This window comes from Hemicordylus capensis, chromosome 7, assembly GCF_027244095.1.
Source record: "Hemicordylus capensis ecotype Gifberg chromosome 7, rHemCap1.1.pri, whole genome shotgun sequence".
Classification (NCBI taxonomy): Eukaryota; Metazoa; Chordata; class Lepidosauria; order Squamata; family Cordylidae; genus Hemicordylus; species Hemicordylus capensis.
This window is the reverse complement of record NC_069663.1, coordinates 26,715,359-26,736,604: the sequence shown is the minus strand read 5'-3', so window position 1 is coordinate 26,736,604 and position 21,246 is coordinate 26,715,359. Positions and strand designations below refer to the sequence as shown.

The window sequence follows — 21,246 nt, the reverse complement described above, 5'->3', positions numbered from 1 at the left end:
CCCAGCAAGAATGGTGATTTGTGAATGGCCTGGTCTGCTGCTGTGTGCTTGGAGCTCACCAAAGCCTCTGGTGCCCTCTTGGTTCCCTTGTGATATGCTACTGCACCCTGGCAGGGCATTGTGGAGCAGCAAAGCTCACCAAATCTAAACATTTGTTCCTTTGGCATCCGTTGGATTTAGATGCATCACCATCAACAAGCCCCACTACTCTCTACCCCAAGGCAGAGACCAAGCCAGGTGTGTGGTGTGTCTTGCAAGAGTTGATGCGTCTTCCGTGGCACATCAAGAGAAACAAGCATTGACTTGGCTTCTGGTTTCCCTTTCTTCATAGGAACAGAGGAAGCTGCCATATACTGAGTCAGACCATTGGTCCATCCAACTCAGTATTGTCTCCACAGACTGGCAGCAGCTTCTCCAAGAGTGCAGGCAGGAGTCTCTCTCAGCCCTATCTTGGAGATGCTGCCAGGGAGGGAACTTGGAACCTTCCTCCAAGTAGCTCAGTCTGAGGTCTGGTTACGGTTGCCACTGGCACGTTTAAGAACCTATCTAGTCCAGCATCCTGTTTCACACAGACAGTGGCCCACCAGATGCCTCTATGGAGCCCACAGGCAAGAGGTGAGGGCATGCCCTCTCTCCCGCTGTTGCTTCCCGTCTGGTGTTGACTTGGGACTGGGCCTTCTCTGTGGCTGCCCTGGGGGTTTGGAATATGCTCCCTATCAAAATAAGAGTATGTCCATCTCTGACTGCTTTTAGGAAGACCCTAAAGACACACCTGTTTTCTCAGGCTTTTAACTGAGATTAATTTTAAACTGTTTGGTTTTATCCCATGAAATTGTTTTTACTCTGTGTTATGTTTGTTTTTTAAATTGTGGACACCACCTAGAGACGCACATATCAAGTGGCATATAAATGTGATTAAAAAATAAACAAAGAAAACTGTGCATGGAACTGCAGCCTAAACATCTTGAACTGACACCACATCTTTATACCATTGTCTGGGATGAGAGAATGAAAACTGATGTAAAACTAGCACTAGAATAATGAACTTGCAGATGTCAGTTACTCTATGGCTATATGAAGACCATGAAATAATAACACAGACACAATTTGTTTTCTGTAAGCTGTAGGTGGTATAACAATGCAAATAAATCAATACATACATAATATATTTGATTTTAGAAATTCAGAGAGTTGGCACTAATAATAACACCGATGAGATTTTCCCACACGGGTCTCGAACCGACGAAACCATGTTTGTAGAACAGCGCCCGCTCTGGCAGCGCGATACGAACAGGTGAGTTAGGGGCTTTGCGCTCAACCGCCACTAGGGGGAAACAGATCGCCCCTTCTGCAATGCCGAGTTTCCCCCGCCCTTCCGTGAGATGCGCTCTGACGTATAGGGGATTGACAGCTGCCTCAGCTAATAGCATAGAGATGCAAAAAGTCAAGAGAAGTAAATGCCATGGTGTAGATAGGGCGTTTCTTGGTTCTCATAGGATAAAGTATTTTTTAAACGTCACCCGAACTGGAAGTGAATATTGCCTCTCTTTCGTTTCGGAGTGAAGGAACACGCTGCTGCTCAGCCACAGCCTATGCCAACGTTTTTGAGTTGGGTTCTCCACTGAGAAAACGCTCGCTTCCACCCCAGGAGGAAGAAAATAAAATAAATTACACAGTCAGCGGAAGCTCGAGATGTGTCCGTCAGTCTAGCTGTTATAAGTCCATGTGACAGGGCGGGGCTTTCTCCTAGGGGAGGTTCCATTGAGTTGACTGACGCGAGGGGGGGCGGGAGCGTCGCATTCGATGGGATGGGGCGAGATGATTGACGTCACATGCAGCTAATAGAGCAGCCGGTACGGTGGAGCAGGTGGCCAATGGGAGAGGCGGGAAGGAGGCGCCTCTCCCCAAAGGCGGCAGTTGAGGTGGGACGGCGGGCAGGTAAGTGGCTGTTCTGGCTTCTCCTCCCCCTGCTATAGTAGTCCCCTTAACTCTGCCCTTTGCGGGGGGCGGCAGCTGACGAACCCTCCCTTGCTCACCCCATTATTTGAATAGTAGCCCCCCCTCTATGTTAATGGTAGCCCTTCCAATTAATTCTAATAACTGCCCCCCCATCTATATTCTCCCATCTATTATTCTCCATTACAGCCCCTCCCCCCTTCTAGGTGTCTCTTCTAGTATGGTGACCCCCCCCCCCCATTTATCCTGCTTTTTGTTCCCAGTAGCTGCCCCCCCTGCCTTGGACCACTTTCGTTTCACCCCTTCTGCCAGCTTCCCCTAGATTGGGACTACAATGCCCATCATCCTGGACTACAACTCCCATCATCCCCAAGCCACAGTCAAAGGCCAGCTCTATAGCAAATACCATGGGCCTGCACTGCTCCGGCAAGGCATATCAATTCTATCCCCTGCATTGGTTTAATGGTAGAATATCTTATGATCACTCTTCTCTTATCCCTGGTTTGTTGCCCTTTTGTGGCATCGTTGCACATCTTTGTAAATCCCGGTATGATTGACCCCTGTTGCTTGCTGCACTGGCTGCCTGTTCGCTTCCGGGTCCAATTCAAAGGGCTGGTTCTCGCCTACAAAACCCTAATGGGCTTAGCACCTGTATATCTCTGGGATCGCCTCTCTCGGCTGGTTGTATCCTGTCCTGTGAGGTCTTCTCAGTTGACCCGCCTTAGTGTCCCAGGCCTTGGTCTTCTTTGGAACACTTTTTCCCCACCCCAGGTTCATTCAGCCCCCTCCCTGGTTGCTTTTAAGGCCCTTCTTAAGACCCACCTGTTTTGCCAGGCATTTGCCCTTTAATTTGCCCTTTATTTTATTTTTCTATAGTGATTGGTATTGTTGTCCGCTGCCTAGAGTCTCTGGAGGAGGTGGTATATAAGAAAGTCTTAATAAATAACTGTGAACACAAGGATTTTTAAATCTGCATTTTATTTATTCTTCCTTTCATGCCGTGCATAAGCAAATAAAAAAGGTGTCTTTTCCTAGTCTTGCAGAACCTTTTTCATTTTACGAGTGACTGAAATGCCCGGCGCACTGCCGAACTCCCGTGTCCGGCTGCTGGTCTCTGTTGCTTGCTCCTCAGTCCAGCCTTGGCTGCAGCTTTTTAATCATTTATGTCTCCTGTGAGTGGGGGGGGGAGTGGTTTCTGCCCTCACACCCTGCTGTCTTTCGCTCCAGATAAAAAGCTGTGAGAGGAAGATCAGGGTTCGAAGGCCGCGACACGCCCACCCACCCCACCTCATACGCGCTGCGAGGCAGGCGTCAGGCCCACAATGGCCAAGCTGCATGGGCTGCAAGCCGACTACGTTTTCCGTGGGGTCGAGCACATTGTGCGCATGACGGTGGAGGGGAGTCTTCTGGAGGTGGAGGTGGAAGACCGGCTCACCACGGACCAGTGGCGAGGGGAGTTCGATGCGGCCTGTGAGTGTCGGAGGGGTCACGGGGGGGTGAGGGGAGAGGAGGAAATGATTTCCTTGGCCACGGGGCAGGTGGGGTGTCTTGGAGCAAGCTGGAAAGACGCCTCTGGAATCGTGTGGGGGCGGCTAGCAGCAGGTATCCCAGAGCACAGCAGCGCCACATCCTGCATGGATCAGGTCTTCTAGCTAAAGGCGGCCTGGAGAGTCTTTGCAGGTGCGGGAATTGGGGATTTCTCACCTGGAAATCAGCCTTGCGCTTATTCTTTCCTTCTAGTCATCGAGGACCTCACTCACAAGACAGGGAATTTCAAGCAGTTTGGGATCTTTTGTAGCATGCTGGAGTCAGCCCTCACCCAGGTGAGATTTCAGTTGGCGTTGGACAGCCTGTTTGCCTCAACCAGCAGCAAGGACATTTTAAAGCAGCCGATATGGGACGTATACAGGCAGCAAATAAAACGCTGCCTTAAAAATCCACAGTGTAGCTGCTTGTCAGAAAGCAACCAGTGAAATAGCCAAATGGTCCCCATTGAGGAGGATCTTCCAGAGAGAGGCCACGTCTCATATTTCCATGTGCAACGTCAGGGGGGTGGTCTGCAGGGCCTTGGTTACTGAACAGAGTACTTGAGCAGAAGACAGCTAAATGGAACCTCCATGTTCACATGCATTCTACCTTTGAATACCAGGCACTTGGGCCAAATGCCCCAGGAGGGTGATAGCCTTCATGCTGTAAGCTTCCCAAAGACATTTAGTTGGCCTCTGTTGAGCGTGGAATATTGGTTTACATGGATTTTGGGTCTGGGTATTTCGCAGGTTCTTGGTGTGAGGATGCTTATTTCAGGAGAAAACTCATTGTGTAAAGGGCCCCTGATAATGGTGCCGTTTTGGTTTTTCTACAGAGCAGTGAGTCAGTCACTCTGGACCTTCTCACTTACACTGATCTGGAATCGCTGAGGAACCAGAAAATCGGGGTGGGTCCCCGGCATATGTCCGCCGCCAAGGCCTCTCCACTGAACTCCAAACGCTACCTCATATTGATCTACTCTGTGGAATTTGACAGGTGAAGGGTGGCCCTTGGACGAGGGGCCAGGAGCTGGGGGGAGAGTCAGAAGGGCGTTGTTATCCGGCCCACAGACTGCCAGTGGAATCTCCTTTCTGCTCAGGAAGGAGGAAGGGAGTGGGGTGGGTTCACTAGCTTGCCGTCCTGCGGAGTAGGGAGAGGAATTGTCTCCTGGGCCTCAGCATGGCAGGCGTTGGCTTCTTAAAGCAGTGGCCAAATCTTCCCGCTGGCTGGAGTGTTTGTTCCCCTCAGCAGCGGTTTTGTGACTCTGTTTGCCCTGACAGAATCCACTACCCACTGCCGCTGCCCTACGTGGGGAAGCCGGACCCCGTTGTCTTGCAGAGGGTGATCCGAGAGCTCAAGGAGGAGTTGGCCACATTGAAGGCAAAGCCAGGCAAGGACTTCCGGGATGCTGAGATCCGCCGACTCCGAGACGAGTGAGTGTGTTGGGGTGGGGAGAAGGTCGATTCCCGGAAGGAGCATGCACTTGAGCAGACCTTGGGTTGGGATATTGGGTGTCTGTTATCCCAGGAACGTACCAATTCTCTCTCGTGAACGTACCTTGAGAGTGATGCATTTTTCCAGGGATTTAGGAATTGGAGATCAATAGAGAACTTGTCCATGGTTGAGAGGTGAGACAGACAAAGAGAGGCTGAGAGGTGGGACAGAGGTGGGGCAAAGATCAGTTAGTAAGAGCACAGTAAAGCAATCCTCCTGAAAACTAGAATTGGTGAAGGCATCAGCGTGTCTGGCTGGAACTGCATTTAAAAGGCCTCTCTGCTCTCTGGCAAAACATGGCAAGGTCTGGAGGCGGTCAGGGCGTCTCTCTTGGGAGGCTCCTAAACAAAGTGATCAAGTGCTCAGCAGGCTGGATTCAAACCCTTTGCAAAACCTGAGCTTGTTTTAACCATTTAGAATCCCTTTGCCCGATTTCAGTTGCCAGATGGCTCCGACTCGAGCCTCACAAACATGACTCCATGTTCCAAGTCCCCTCCCTGGCAGCATCTCCAAGATCGGGCTGAGAGAGATTCCCGCCTGCAACCTGGGAGAAGCTGCTGCCAGTCTGTGTAGACGATACTGAGATAGATGGACCAAGGGTCTGACTCAGTATGTGGCAGCTTCCTATGTTCCTATGACTCCCTGCTAGGCTGCAGCAGGCCTTGGAGGAGAAACAGGCAGCGGAGACAGCCCTGCTGGGCCTGCAGGAGGAGCTGAAGCTCACCAACAAGAGCAGCGCCTTCAAGGAGGTGAAGATCCTCAAAAAGGTGGTGCAGAGTCTCGAAGAGGAGCTGACCAAGGAGAGGGCCAAGCACCAGCGAGTGGCAAGCAAGCGGCTGCAGGAGAGCCGGCAGCTCGTCGACGAGGTGGGCAGGTCCTGAGCCTTCTGGGATTCTCCTGCTGCTGCTGCTGCTGCTGCCCTGTTACTGGCTGGCGGGGGTGGGTGAGTGGGGAGGACAGAGTGTCCTTAACGGGCAGCATCCTATAGGGCTGTTCTTGTGGCCGTCAGCTGGCTTGGGCAAGCATCCCACCTACCTTTGGGAGCTGTGCTTGTTCCCACTTTTCCGTCCTGTGTGAATTCCAAGCTAGGTTGGAGGAGGGGGAAGTGATGGTGTGGGAGGCGGGCCCAGGCGTCCGCGGCGTCAAAGTTGCCCTCCTCGTAAAAACATGGATTGCCCCCCTAGCCATCCTCCCAGGGATAGGAACTGTGTTTTGCGGTGCTCTTCGTGAACTGACCTGATCCTCGGCAAGAATCCCAGAGCTCTTCTTTCTCTCTGCTCCAGCTGGCAGAGCTGAAAGCCACAGAGAGGAGCCTCCGGATCCGCGTGAAGAACCTGACCAATGAGCTGGCTTTGTACAAGAAAGGGTGAGCCCTCCCAGCCAACTGCAGCGCATATTATTGAAGGCGGGCCCTCGAGCGGGGTCCCTTCCTATCCGGACAGCAGTGGCACTGGCATTCACGGTGGGTGTTTCCTCGCTTCCCTTTCCAGGCGCTTCACCCCCGCCGCAACATCCCCCCAGAGCCACTCTGCGCGCAGCTTCGGCCCCCCTGCCCTGACCCGCGCCGGCACCAAGATGAGAGAAGACCGCCGCTCCGTCTCAAGGGAACGGTCGAACTCGCGGGAGCGCAGCGGGGCCTGGGGGCCCAGCCGGCAGAGATCCACCTCCAGGGAAGGGCGCGGCGCTGGCCAGGGCCGCCTCGCGCGACAGTCCCCGTCCCCCACAGGTGAGCAGGCAGAGTGCCCTCCCCAGGAGACACTCCCCCCACCCCACCCTTCGCCAGCCTGGTCTGTATCGTGAAGAGACTCCACGCAGGGGCTTTTAAAGGTGGCCCTTTCCAGGTGTGGAGGACCCTGCCTGGTTAAGGGCCTCCAGCACACCTGTGAGGAGAGCTCTTGAGAGAAATTCCAAGTTCTGCACCAAGGAAAGCTACATTCGGAATTAAGCCTGGGTCCGTTAAGTCCGGAAGCCCCGGCTTCTAAACCCCCAAGTTGTGCTTGGATGCTGCTGCTGCTTCTCTCTGGCTTCTGAGATTTTGCTGGGTGTTGCCCTCTAGTTTTTAAGCTTGTCTCCCCAGCAATAGGGACTAGAACCTTGCCTTTTTTTTTTCTTTAAAAAAGGCCAGTATTCACAGAATGTTGAATTGTGTGCCAGAAAGTAGATTATGTGATTGCTGAACGGCAAAGCCTTCACAGTCCTCTCCTATCCCTTTACTGAGCCTGTAGAGTGATACCCCACAGGTAGAACTTGCTTCTAGTAAACACGGGATTTTGCACAGCAGGGAAGCTGAGACCAGTGCTCCCTGTAACAGATTCCCAAAGGGTGTTGACTACAGCTCCCATAATCCCCAGCTGCCATGGCCTTTAGCCCCTTGGGATTATGGGAGTTATTCTGGGGAATCCCTGGAACGTTGGCTGAGCTTGTCCTGCCCTGTTGCAGTTAGCAGCCTCTGTGGTTGGCCTGCATCCGCCTCATTGGCACAGGAGGCACAAGCAATTGGGTTGGTGCTTCCATTATTATTTCAATGTATGTGGCGCCACCGTGGCACTGGGCAAAGAAAGAGCAAACAGGTCTCTGCCCCATGCACCTTACAATCCAGAAATTGCTGCAAGGGGGGAAGGGAAGGGAAATGGAGATGAGGAAAGGGGAAGAATGTGCATGTATGCCCGCTTATTTAGAGAACATCATGTTCTAGGAAGGGGCAGATTATTCCCACTCTTGCCACAAAGAAGGAATCAGGCATTTAGGAACATAGGAAGCTGCCATACACTGAGTCAGACCATTGGCCTCTCTAGTTCAGTATTGTCTGCACAGACTGGCAGCGGCTTCTCCAAGGCTGCAGGCAGGAGTCTCTCTCAGCCCTATCTTGGAGAGGCTGCCAGGGAGGGAACTTGGGACCTTCTGCTCCTCCCAGAGCAGCTCCATCCCCTACTAAGGGGAATATCTTCCAGTGCTGACACATCAAGTCTCCCATCCATATGCAACCAGGGTGGACCCTGCTTAGCTAAGGGGACAGGTCCTACTTGCTTGCTACCACAAGACCAGCTCTCCTCTCTAGGAGCATTTGTCAGCTCTCCATGGGCTCAAAGGGACTCTTCAAGAGGAACCTAATTCTCCTTTCCCCGGGTTGCCAGGTAAAGCCAGGCCAAGCTTTCAGCAGCTCTCCCCCCGCCCTGCCGCCCCCGCTAGCCAAGGACTCTCCGGGGGCAGCCCTTCTGTTTCTCCACCTCCTGCCTCCTTCCTCTCCTAGGCATCCGGGCCTCTCGCTTTGACCCCACAGCGTTTGTGAAGGCCAAGGAACGCAAGCAGAAGGAGGCAGAGCAGAAGAAGTGAGTGTCTTTGCATCGCATTTTAGGGTGAGGCGGCTGCCTGGCCTCCCGACCTTTTTTCTCCAGAGGGGGTTCTCCGCATGGCCCCCGGTGCCGCCCCTGACTTGTCTGCGGCCTGAATGTGGGCCTCACCCCCCTGCTAATGCTTCTCTCTGCCTTCCAGCAAGCGATGCCTCCGGCGGGGGACGGGAGACACCCCGCCCAGCGGCTGGCACCCAGCTCCTTCCAGGGGCCTCTCGGCCTTCGGCACAGGCGGCTTTGGCAAGGCCCGGGGCCGGAGCTCTTCAGGTAGGCCCTGCTGGAGTGGGGCTGCTTCTGGCTTAGGCCCCACCAAGCCCAGGACACTTTCCAGGCTTTCCCCCCAACTTTGGTAACAGAGCACGGTTTAGTCAGCCAGCTGTTTTGAAACCTTCTGTCCTGCTTCTCTTCCTCTAGGGACCGCAAAGAGGCTGACAGCAAAGAGATACAAAAGTAGCCCAAACACCACCAAAAGAGCATAATAAAATGCCATAACAAAATCAGCAATGAGAACAAATGCCGGCTGTTGCGAAGACCCAGCTCGTCAGCAGTTAAAATATATCTCTGTTTGCTTCAGCTTCCCACAAAGGCCTCTGTAAAGAGCCAGGTCTCCCTCCACTGGAAGGTGTAGACTGACGGGGTCATGTGGGGCCTCTAGGGAACGCAGGCCAGAGCCCTGGGGCCCAAACCGAAAAGTCCCTGCAGGTTGAACCTGGGTTGGCAGGGGTGCTTCCGGACCAGGCCTTGGGTGTTGAATGGAGTGTTCAAGAGGGTGTAGGTGGTCCTTCTGTTTGGTTGCAAGATCTCCGGGCGGGATCTGTGCCTCTTCATGCACAACACACAGTTGCCAGTAGGCAGATGCTGTTGGGGCTCAAAGCAAGGGTTAAAGTGCTGTTTTCCCAGGCTTGTGTTGCGTCTCTGTCCATTCTGGAGACTTCTGCCCTCAATGACACATTTATTGGCAGCTTTTGCCTTTCTTATGAATGGAGCCAATTGTAGGGGTGTTGGGAGTCAGTCCTCTTTTGCTTGGTGGTTAACACATTAACATAAGAACAGCCCTGCTGGATCAGGCCCAAGGAAGCCCATCTAGTCCAGCATCCTGTTTTGCACAGTGGCCCACCAGATGCCGTTGGAAGCCACAGGCAGGAGTTGAAAGGGGCAGGCCCTCTCTCCTGCTGTGACTCCCCTGCAACTGGGACTCAGAGGCATCCTGCAAAACATTACTGGTTAGTGCAAATCAATATGTGCTTACTTCATTAATTGCATCCCAAAGACCAGAATTTAAATACACAAGAATGATAGGATATGTTGTTTACTGCAGACAAATCAAGATAAACCAGCAGTACAATAACCAAGCCACAAAAAAATAAACAGAAGTCAGTGACACAAAAACAAAGAAGCCTCCGCTTGTCCAAATCGATACGTGAAATCCAGCTGCCTGGTCTACATTCCACCATTTCCCAAAGATCCAGCTTCTTGCCCACTCTTTTCTTAACCAGCAACACACAGCCCATCCTATCCCTAGGTCCCGAGTGTGGTTTTTCCTAGCCTCTGATCTTTCCCATCCCTTGCAAGTGTTGTGTTTATCAACATTCTGATTGTGACTTCTCTCTGATAATTGGAATGTTTGTGAATGTTCCGTAGCATCACAATAGCTTAGCCAATGGAGTGGGAGGTAGGCGACAGGCAGTTTTTAGCTCCCATGTTTATATAACCTGTTTGCACACTGTATCTTCTAAGGACCAGTTCATGCATGCACGAGTGATGCTGCTGTTGCAGGTTAATCATCACAAGAGAGGGTTTTGTATATCAATTAATCTCACTGCAAACACCCTCTTTTCTGCAGTGGAAAGCTTCCGCAGCCGGCACTCAACTGCAAGCTCAGGGAGCGAAATGGATGATTACTCTGAACCTGCTGCTCCGAGGTGAGGAAACTGGGATGGAGGAAAGGCTGCTTCTCATGCAGACCTAGGTGCCCTGTGAGTTGCATGCAGCCCCTGGGTCCGCCTTGGCTGCTGCTAACATTCCCAACCCCCACTTTAAAAAGTTAAGTTTCTGGTCCTTATGAGTTCGCCTGCAAGTTTGACAAGGCCAGTGTTTGCAGGGTGGTCTTGCAGGCTGTACATCCCTGTTCTCTGGGGTGGGGAGGAAATAGGGTTTGGGGGATCTTTGCTCAGTTCAGAAGTACATTTTGGGCTGAATGGAAGCAGCACTAAAAAACCCCAAAGCAGTCCAACAGCAGTGCTGCAAACCCTCCAGACAGCCCCTAGGGTGGGAGAATAACTGGAGCTCTGTGCCACTGCGCTTGCTCAACCTTACGCTGTCTCTTGCGTGTGCGTTCCACAGGAGTCGCAAACGAATGACAAGGGGCAGGAAGCCCTTGAGCTCCTCGTCCTGGAATGGCTCCGCTGCGGTAAGTGGTCAACAGCCAGGGTTTCCATTTCTCCCCCTGGAAGAGCAGCAGACTGTTGTCGGGTGGGACTCCCGGGTTCTGGCCCCAGCCCTTGGCGTGAAGTAAGGGCCTCCCCTTCCCCCACACAGGTTCCCCAAGCGGGCAGCGGTCACAGGAAGTGCTTGGCGAGCACCCCGACGGCAGGCAAGCGAGCAGACAAAGGTAACCCCGCTGGGATGGTGCCTCACACTAAGGTGCCGGCTTGTAGAGCCTAAAAGCCTGGGGAGAACAGCTCTGGGCTACGGCGGAAGTGACGCCCCTCTCTAAGTCTATTAAGAGCCTGTGTTGCGGGGCAGGAATCCTGTATGACTTTAAACTCCCTCTTGAAATTAATCCCTTGGTGAAGAGGTTGCCCACATCAAAGCATGGGTGCGAAAAGGAGGTCACGGCCTCTGTTGCTCTATCCTTGGCTACCTTGGTGCAGGGCAGTGTGGGAAGGGCTGCCCACTTGGGCATTCTTGGAAGACACAACTTGGTCCATCTGCTGTTGTGTCATAAATGCCTCAGTTCGCCCCCCTAATGCTGGCCGATGCATTGTGGGAAACTCCCCCCTCACTTCAGCCTTTGGCCCAAGGTGCTACAGGCAGTCTTCCTGCCATTTAGCTGCAAGGTATTGTGGGAAGGCCCTGGATCTTGCCGCCTGTGACGCTGTCATCTCTCCCAACAGAGAACCTGTATGACGAGCCGTCGGCTGACCTCTCCGAGATAGACGCTCGGCTGCAAGCGTTGCAGGAGTACATGAACAAACTGGAGACTCGAACGTAGTCGCTGGAGCGGGAGAGAGCTGTTGTACCTCTTCACGGGGGCACGGGGCAGCATTGCTCAGCCACCGAGGACAGGTCAAAATGTAGAAGGTCCCCTTTCCCACCCACCCCCTCAGTTTAGAGTCTTCCCAGCTTTTTGTCTGCTAGGTTATGGGCCTGAAATAGAAGTTGGAGGGCGAGAATCATGGATTGGTGCATCTCCATACACACGGTGTGGATGCCACTTTGGGGGAATAGACACTTCAGAGAGTTTTTCTTCCTCCTGCCAAGTGACTTAGGATCCTTGGGGTAGGGTCTGCAGTGTCCTAGACATAAGGGAGGGTGTGGAAACTGCTGTCTGCTCCATATGCAGTCTTGCCTTGAAAAGGGAGCACAAGAGACAAGGCATTACTTGGCCTGCGGAGTCTTTCTCCTCCTCCTTTCCCAGCCCCTTTCTAGTCTCATTCACCAAAGGAGGAAGTGAAATATTGGCTTTGGGCCCAACCCAGGGGAAGATACTTATTTTCCTTTTGCCAAGTTGCTCCCTGTATCTTCCAGACCTCACATCTGTCATGGAGAAACCGAGTGCAAAGACTTGGAATTATTTTAGGGCACGGGTACTGAACCGTGGGTCCTCAGGTGATGACGGACTAGAACTCCATCTAGGGGCTCATGTTTGAGAGTCTTTGATTTTAAGGAAGCTTTTTTCTAAACATTCCTGGAAAACACTTTCCCAGTTTCTGGTCCCAGAAATGGGTGGTAGTTGCCTGTCTTCCCATCTGCCTGTATCCCAACAATGATTTTTGCACGTGTGGATGATGCTGTGTAAATAAATATTTTTTTCTTACTTAATGGGCTCTGTTTGATTCAGTTTCACTGAGTTCCCAGCCTGACTGGGATTATGTGTGGGGAGGACAATGCTTAAAATCCCTCTCCCCTATGCAATGGGACCCCCATGCCACTGCTGATTTACATCACAAAGAAATTATTGCCAAGGTCCTTTAACAATGTAGCCATCAGGCTCCAGAACCTTAGTCTCTGAGCAGGTGAGCAGTAATGCAGGTGTTACAGGCCACTGCCAGTTGAGTATTTTCAGCAGTTAGCTTCATCCAGCTGAAATGATGGTGCTTCCTTTCTGCTCTGCCCTGAGCAGTGACCGGTGAAGCTCAGAAACTTACACAGTCCAAGACAAAGTTTGTACCCACCTGGCCAAAAGTAAAAGTGATGAGAGCTGTCCAAGGTGCTGAAAGAAAGCTTTCTCAGGACCATTCTCTCCCAGAGATGCTGCAGGAGTAGGAAAATTCCTCTCTTCTAGGTTCCATGCCTTCACCCCTACTCCAGCTGAATGAGTCGGGGGTCTCAGCTCCCAGTCCACCCCCAGTGTCACTCAACATAGGTTTGCTGTTACAGGACCTTGAAGTTCTAATCCCACTCCTGCTTGGTGGAGAAGAGTTGACCAAAGTTTTCTGTGCATGTGTGAATTTGCATTATGACTTTACCAATTAAACAAGGCAGCAAAGGCGGAATTGCAGAAAAAACCATTTATTGAAACACTTGTTAAGCCCTCTCCAAGAGAGGCAGGGACAGGTCTGACTGACACAAGCATCATGACGAGGGTGGCAGAGTCTTGAGGTAGAAAGATGGACTGATCATATTCAAATACTCCACTACAATTTTAAAAAATGAAACAAAACTCAAACCTCCCCCCAGATTAAAAGTGGGCTGGGCTACAACCTTGCTGTGCTAGTTTTTTTTACTTGCAGATTTCCACCCCCCCTCTCCTAATGTGGGGGGAGCATTATCAAAATGGCGACCTCTTCTATCTCCACCTCATGTGCAGCTCACCCTCGGTACAGATCAGACCTCAAAGCTACTTCACAAGTTACAAAATTCCTTCCATGTTGGATGTAAGATGCAACCCACAGGTTGACTGCTGCATCTTGTGCAGGCTGTTTCCCCACATGGAAGCTCTTTCTGTATAAGAATTCGGCCATCTTTTTGAAGCAGCCTTAAGATCCACCAATAAATATAGGAGGAGTACAGGGCCAGTTTGCTTGGTACAGGACAGAAGAGGTTGGAGGGAAACAGAGGTAGCTCCAACCACTTTGGACGTCATGCTGCCTTCATCACAAGCAAAAAGACACACACCCTTAGCTGCCTCAAAGTACCTGGAATCAGAACGCAAGTGGTTATCCCTGACGTATGTCACTGGTGCATATTAAAAAGCAAGCTTTCCAAGGCCTGCAAGGACAGTGTTTGGAAGCTTCTAGGAAGTTAACCAGGCCTGGTTCGCAAAACGGCTCAAGAGAGAGGAACTTCGGTCCAAGTCATGTATTGGTTTTTTAAAGGAGTGCCTAGCAGAGAAGGGCTGTTCCTACAAGAAACTGCCTTGAAGTGTTGCCAAGTTGTGTGGCTTGTTCAAGCTCACTTTGCACCCCTTCCAGTGGGTGCCTTGGGCAACCACCCACCTCACCTGTTCTAAAGGCCAGGAATTCTTGCAGGGCCCATGGCTCAAGACGCTGGACTGGAATTTGTGGCACTTCCGTACCACCTTGCCCTTGGATCGAGGCCCAGGCAGGCAGTTTGTTGGGACTCTCCTGTACAGGCATGTTCCGTGGCTGTTCCGTGTCTTCTCTGACAGAAAAGGTTCCTGGGCTAGGCTGCTGCTTGCCACCTACAGCCACAGGTATTCCGCCACGAAAACAACCAGCATCTTACAGAAGTTTTCAACCACAGGGGGGTGCAGATTAGCCTCTGTGTCCTCCATGGTGTGCCAGACCGTGGGGAAGGGGGTGGAGATGAGGTGAAGGATGGGGACACCTGCCACAAGACAGACGCACAGATAAGCCCAAAGTTGCCTGCAGTTCCTATGCAAATGTGCCATTTGGTACCCAACCTGAATTCAGCAGTCAGAAACACCTAGCTTCCTTATTTTCAAGAGTCAAGATTCTAGTCCAGAGTGACTGTGAGGCTCTCCAGCTGTTCTTGGACTGCAACTCCCATCATCCCCACCCACAAATACACTCCCAACAACAGCTGGAAGGCCTCAGGTTGTTCATCACTCTTCGAGCCCTTGACGTTGGCCAAGATGGACTTAACTCCCCACCTGAATTTAGTAGGAGTAATATGCACAGGGCTGTGCTATCGTTTTTTTATAAAAAATATTGAGTGCATGCAGCACCGCTGGTAGTTTATGGCTCCAACAAGGCAGGATAAGCTGGAGTGTGGGAGACCAGGAGAGCATGAATTGTCCCCCTTGCTAAGCAGAGTCCACAATGGTTTACATTTGGATGGGAGACTTGCATGTGCATGCTCCATAAGATATTACCCTTAGGGCAATGGATCCCAACCAGGGTTCCTCCAGATGTTGCTGAACTACAACTCCCAGCATCCTCAGCTACAATTTATGATGTTGGGGGATTATTGGAGTTGTAGTTCAGCAACATCTGGAGGAGCCAGATGAGGAGTAGAGCTGGTCTAGTGGTAGCAAGCAGGACTTGTCCCCTTAGCTAAGCAGGGTCTGCCCTGGCTGCATATGAATGGGAGAATTGATGTGTGAGCACTGGAAGATCTTCCCCTTCTGGGAAGAGCATCTATGTCCCGAGTTCCCTCCCTGGCAGCATCTCCAAGAGAGGGCTGAGGGAGATTCCTGCCTGCAACCTTGGAGAAGCCGCTGCCAGTCTGTGCAAGCAATACTGAGCTAGGCAGACCAAGGGCCTGACTCAGTAGAAGGCAGCTTCCTCTGTCCCTACCTTTCCGGAGGAAGGGCACATGGTCGTCTTCAATAGGGCCATAGATGGGATCCTTCTGGAAGTACATCTCCTCTCTGGGGTGGGACTCCAAAAGGCCCAGCCGATGGAGTCGCTTCTCTGCAGAATGTAATGGAGGAGCAGGAGGTCGATCAAGGCCCAGCCAACCAGATCCCCCAAGCACTCCCCATGGCAGAGGTGGGAGGTGCCATGCCTTTGGGCAGGCTCGGGGCAGGCGTCTGGCGTCAAGGAGCTCGGCTTGAGGCTGCCACTCTGAGCCTTCCTCCAGAGAATTTGGCACCAGAGGCTCAAGCAAGGCAAGTGGTGGGGAGAACCTGGCCCTGCCCAGAGCACCACCCCTCTGTCCCGATTGGCTCCCCAACGCGAGTGCCAGCCAATCCGTCCCCTCCATTGCGCTCTCGCCCTTACCGCTGGCCGCCAGTCTCTCGTACCAGCTGGTGGTCTCCAGGAAGTGGTTCTGGATGATTGGCTGGCGTGAGCCCAGCAAGTCCAGCAGGACGAAGAGAGCCTTGGAAAGAAGAAACCGGGTGAAAAACCTAAACAGCACCCACTCTCCTGGAGAGAGGCGGGGAGCACGGGATTCTGCGTATCGGACTGAGTTACATGGCTGAACTTGGGGGTTTCCCAATGTGGGTCTCCCCGTGGGTTCCCTCTAAGAGAGATTTCCAGATGTTGTTGACTACAACTCCCAGCGTCCCCAACTGCAATAGCCTTTGCTTGAGGATTATGGGAGTTGTAGTCAACAACGTCTGAGGATCCCTGTTAGAGGGAATGCTGGTCTCCAGATATGGTTGGGCTACAGTTCAGATCACCTACAGCCAGATGTCCAACAACATCTGGGGGCCTCAATCTGAAGACCCCCTGAGCTAGTGCTTTCCGAGATCTTCAATGGCGCAGCAGGCTTGACTAGCGAGCCAGAGGCTGCCAGTTCGAATCCCCGCTGGTATGTTTCCCAGACAATGAGAAACACCGATATCAGGCAGCAGTGATATAGGAAGATGCTGAAAGGCCCCATCCTCTCATACTGTGTGGGAGGAGGCAAAGGTCAACCCCTCCTGCATTCTACCCAAGACAACCACAGGGCTCTGTGGGCACCAGGAGTCGACACCAACTCGACGGCACACTTTACCTTTAGTATTAGGCACAGGTTAAAGTCAAAAGCAGTTTCCTTTCTCAAGTATCTTACAGGAGAGACAAGCCTTCTTCAGATGTTGGCTGAAAATCCACACCCCCCCCCCCCGTGTGGCTGTAAGCGTGAGCTGGGGGGGGGCGTGAGGGGAATAATTGACATATGGAGGGGGGCGGGACTTCTGTCCCTTCTTTGGGTGGCATCCAGGAGCACACCATCTTTTTTAACCAATGTCCAAAGAAGCACTCACGATAGCTTGGAGCTGAGTGATCCCAGAACGATGTGGGGTCTTGGCCATGTGCTCAGCCAAATGGCGTGCCCCGTACAGGGAATTAGTGTCGGTCCACTCCCCGAACGCCTCCTCCCCATCAAGGAACAGCAGCTGCAGCGTCACCTTCGAACCCTACACCGCAATGCAGACGGCTCAGTGTCCATGTTCTCATCGAACGAAAAACATAGCCAACCCGAGACAAGACGTACACGATCTTACAAACACCTCCCAAATAACAAAATGAATCATCAGTGCAACTAGTGTCAGGTGAAATCAGATTGGGGTTCTCAACCTTGGGTTCCCAAAATGTTAGACTACAACTCCCATCATCTCTATGTGACAGGGGATTATGGGAGTTGTAGTCCAACAAAACCTGGGGATCCACATCAGAAAGCCCCTGGATTAAGGGCTCCAAGAGTGCCAATAAATCCAAGTGAACTTCCCGGTGACCGACAGGAAGTTGGTTAGGAGTACAGTGCACCAGGAACTGGACATTTAGACTGCCACAGTTCACAAGGTTAGCTTCCTCAACTGACCACCCTCCCATGGCACTGTGCAAAATGCAGCATCGACACTGATTGTTTCTTATAAGTAGACTTTTAGGATACTGCACGTGGTTTCAAATGGGCCCTTCGCCACCACAGCTATACCAACAACACATACAGTGGCCCTTTTAACAATTATGCATATATGTTTTCGATATGCTGGCCAGCACTAGTGGGCATAAACCCCACCACAGGCTCCCTAGGCCTGTCGTGTCTCTGCTAGTAAATGAGTTTGAAATGGACTATGGCAGGCATCCAACTCCCACCCTGCAGTTCTTACCACTAGTCCTTACTGCTCCCAGGAGACCAGAAGGGCACTCGACATCCACCTCCTAGACTCTGTCTCGATCCCCTCTCACCTGCTCCTTGGCTTTCAGCAGCAACTTGTCCAGCGCCGTCACCACCTCCAGCAGGATTGAGCAGGGCACAGCCGAGTCTGTGGCTCCCAGAAAGGTCCGGCCGCGCTTGTCACGGGGAAAATACTTCGAGTCATAGTGGCAGGCAAGCACCAGCCGCCAGGTGGCTGTAGGGTCCAGGGTGGCCACCACATTGGCAAAGCTCACTGTGCCACGCGGCGTCCGGTCCTCGAAGGAGTCCAGCTCCACGTGCCAAGAAGCAGCCAATGTTTTCAAGCTGTCGGTGATTTGCTAGGGGAGAGAACGTCGGTGGTTGCACCCCGTTTATGGAATAGCCTCCCCAGTGAGGTTCGCATGACTTCATCACTTTGTTCTTTGAGATACCAGGTGAAGACCTTTTTGTTCACTCAGGCCTTTCAAATTTTAAAATTTTGATCAGATTTTAACTGATTTTTTAAAAAATGTATTTTAAATCATTTTGTATCCTATTTTAGATTTTCTTTCTCCCCTCCCCCACTTTTTTTGTCTGTTATGATTTAATGTGTTATGTGTTTTTATATCATGTTTTAATGTGTTTTAAGCCGCCCAAAGAACAACTTTGGCCAAGCTGGTGGCCATCACCACATCCTGTAGCAGAGAATTCCATAGGTGAATGATGTACTGTGTGAAAAAAATATTTCCTTTTATCAGTCCTAAATTTCCTGGCAACCAGTTTAATGGGGTGACCCCTGGTTCTCATGCTGTAAGAGAGGAAGAGGTTTTCTCTCCCCACACCATGCATAATTTTTATAGACCTCTATCATGTCTCCCCTTATTCTTCTGTTTTCTTTATTTAAAAAAAAACCACCTTAGAAAACCACAAACTGAAAGACAGTAAATTATAACTGGTTGTGCTTTGAACTATGTGTTTCTCAGAAAGAACCAACTTTTATTTCATTTGTGTTTGTCTTTCCTTGAGAAAGAATAAATCCACTTTCTTTTTCAAACATTTGGACTTGGAGCAACACCCCATACGTAGAGCATTTCCCTCCCACCCACCGCTAACAAGGGCAACAGATATTAGAGCAGAGGACTACTGAAATTAAGTGGCGGCAGTGGATACAGGAACGGTCACCAATCTCGACTCACCTGCCGGACGTTTTTGTTCCCAGGGCTGCCAGAATACCTCTCGATCAGCATGGGCTGCAGGTAACTCTTCCAAAGGCGCTGGAGATCCGCCAGGGACACCAGGCGTTTCAGCTGGCTGCTAGACAGACTTCGAGGCTTATGGTTCAACTACCGAAAGGAGGGAGAGAAATCGTCTCAGAAGCAGCTGCCACTGTCCCCTAGTCTCACCCTTGCTCTTGCACAGGGAAGCTCGTACAGCTGAGCTTCCTGGTGGGCTGAGACCCATGGATGATGAGACAGGCTGTCTGTCTCTCCCACTCTGTTGCCTTTAAGGGCACCCAAAATCCACCCCTGAGGCCTTGTGGGAGGAAGGGCCACTCCTGGGCAAAGTTTTCTCCAGCATGGAATCCAAGCAGTGGGAGAAGCTTCACTTGCTGGATTTCAGACTCCTTGCTCAAGGGGGCACAGGGATTTTAAGAAGCTGGCAACCCTCGCCTGCCTTCTTCTGTCCCACTGGAATTCACATCCCACCCTTGTCTCCGCTCCAGGGCATCTCCTAGACCGAGGCCCCACGTTTTTTGCAACACCCCATTAACACGGGATGCCTCCCTGCACCGCAGGCCAAACCAGCCCTAAGAAAGAGAAGAAGTCACAGGATGGCCACGTGGACTTGGGAGTCAAGCTGAGCCTTGAGGGCTGGAGGCAAAGAGAGCACCTCCGATTCCCAGATGCTGGCGGCAAGCGGCGAGGGGGAGGAGCGGCCTGGCAACTCCCCGGCTGGCTCGCCAGTGCTGCTGCTCAGAGCATCTGGCTGTACCGGATCGGCAAGAGGGCTGTTGATCCAGCAGCAGCAGCAGCAGCAGGGGATCTTATCCATCCCAGACCTTCTGCATGCAGAGAGGCAGGACGTGTCGTGGGAATCCCCGCGGTGGGACTTCTGGCGTGCAAAGCAGGTGCCCGAGCGAGACCACTAAGCGACGGACAGCCCCCCGTCCCAGTTCTTGTGGTTACCCAGCAGCAGCCCCACACAAACCAGGGGCTTCGTGGGTCACCATCTCCGCGGGCCTTACCCAAAACCCTGCAGTGCAAGACAGGGACTGGAGTGGGACCCTTTGCTCTGCCCCTGAGCGACGGCCCCCCAGCCCCTGCTACCCAGCCCCACACTAACAAGGGACCTCCCCCGCCAAGACCCACGCCCGGCCCCGAGGCTTGCACGTGCGTTCTCCACCATGCACCCGCCCCCACCGACCTGGGCGCCCCCGACGGGCTCCTCCTCCTCCGCCGCGCCTGGAGCGGCTCCTTCCTCCCAGAGCAGGTAGAGACCCAGCAGCCCGCCCGCCAGCAGCAGCAGCAGCAAGAGCAGCAACAGAGGCAGCCACAGGCGGCGGCGGATGGGGCTCCGCAGGCGGGCTGCGGGGAGGCCTCCGGGGTCCAGCTCCGCGTAGCCCGCTGCTGCTGCCCCCAGGCCGGGTCGGAGTCTGCGCGGCCCTTTCCGCATGGCGCCTCCCTCGCGACACGGCGGCGGCGGCGGCCCGGACCGACGGGAGCCCCGACCTGCACGTGGGCGTGGCCAGGGAGGAAGCCCCGCCCGCGGCTGCCTGAGTGGGTCCGGGCCACGCCCACCCTGCCGGCTCTGCCCGCAAAGGCACGCCCCTCTGGAGGCGGTCCCTTGCAGGGGACGCCGCGCCCGCTCGCTAGGCAGCCTATCGGGGCGCGGGGAGGAATTGGGGGGGGGCCGGGGCGTGCCTAACCGCAGCCCCGCCCATTTCCTCGCGAAGAACACGCCGCTCTTTCCGTCGAGGAATTACAGTCTGACACATCAGCTCAATGTAACAAACAAACAGATAAAGAACACTATTGAGCCTTGCTCATTTAATTTGCAGGGGGTGTCTTGTCAAGGCTCTTCGGGGAGTTCTCAGTTCTATGCCGCTTTGGAAAAGTTTTTAAAATTCTGCAGCAATACTGATGATTAGAAATCAGGTTTCGTTTCGCTTGATAGCATCAATGTGGATAACAAAAATGGGCTTGGTGCTAAAGAGGAAAGCGGGACCCCTACCCCCCAAGGTGTTTACACACGAGGGGAGCCGCGGATTGGGTTAAGATGCTGCTGCAGGCTTTCTAGGCCTCCTTGGCCTCCTGAAATATCAGTCTCAAAACCGTTTGCTTTCTGCTAAGGAGACAATAGCTTTCCCACAAGCAAGGCATAATAGCCATTGTCCTCTTTTGCTGTTGCTCCTCCTACTTGAAGGTAGACTGCCTCTGAACCTGGAGGTACTATCATGGCTAATATCCATGAAGCATACGAACTTAAGAGCCCTTGGATCAGACCAAAGCAGGATGCTGGCCCAGCATCCTGCTCCCCACTGTGGCCAATGAGATGCCTCTGAAAGGCAAGGTAACCAGCATCAGGGTCTGAAAGAATCAAGGAACTTCAGAGTTTGCAGGGCACAGCTTTTCTTATTGGGCAGCCCTGGGCTCTGCCTCTAATCTCCCAGGTTCTGATTTAGCTCTGCTAAATCCAAAACCCGCATCCCATAGGGAATGGGAAA

The 21,246-nt window shown here is 52.6% G+C and overlaps 2 protein-coding genes across 3 annotated transcripts; one reads left to right on the top strand and one right to left on the bottom strand.

Moving 5' to 3' along the window:
- The first annotated feature begins 1,840 nt into the window (after positions 1 to 1,840).
- Positions 1,841 to 12,366, top strand: CCDC61 (coiled-coil domain containing 61). Of its 2 annotated transcripts, none has more exons than XM_053268883.1 (14): positions 1,841 to 1,938; positions 3,184 to 3,426; positions 3,697 to 3,779; positions 4,319 to 4,479; positions 4,764 to 4,916; positions 5,627 to 5,843; positions 6,261 to 6,343; positions 6,468 to 6,703; positions 8,228 to 8,306; positions 8,470 to 8,594; positions 10,171 to 10,249; positions 10,671 to 10,737; positions 10,866 to 10,938; positions 11,444 to 12,366. In XM_053268883.1, the coding sequence occupies exons 2-14, from the start codon at positions 3,279 to 3,281 to the stop codon at positions 11,539 to 11,541; spliced, it is 1,602 nt and encodes a 533-aa protein (XP_053124858.1). In that variant the 5' UTR covers positions 1,841 to 1,938; positions 3,184 to 3,278; the 3' UTR covers positions 11,542 to 12,366. The 2 variants fall into 2 exon arrangements, with proteins under 2 accessions (XP_053124858.1, XP_053124857.1); XM_053268882.1 differs by lacking the exon at positions 1,841 to 1,938 and adding an exon at positions 2,273 to 2,421.
- Positions 12,367 to 13,045: 679 nt separating this feature from the next.
- Positions 13,046 to 20,341, bottom strand: QPCTL (glutaminyl-peptide cyclotransferase like). The gene is made up of 7 exons (XM_053268901.1): positions 19,947 to 20,341; positions 18,719 to 18,865; positions 17,594 to 17,881; positions 16,669 to 16,821; positions 15,698 to 15,797; positions 15,272 to 15,388; positions 13,046 to 14,339 (listed from the first exon to the last, which is right to left on the bottom strand). The coding sequence occupies exons 1-7, from the start codon at positions 20,193 to 20,195 to the stop codon at positions 14,194 to 14,196; spliced, it is 1,200 nt and encodes a 399-aa protein (XP_053124876.1). The 5' UTR covers positions 20,196 to 20,341; the 3' UTR covers positions 13,046 to 14,193.
- Between the last annotated feature and the right edge of the window lie 905 nt (positions 20,342 to 21,246).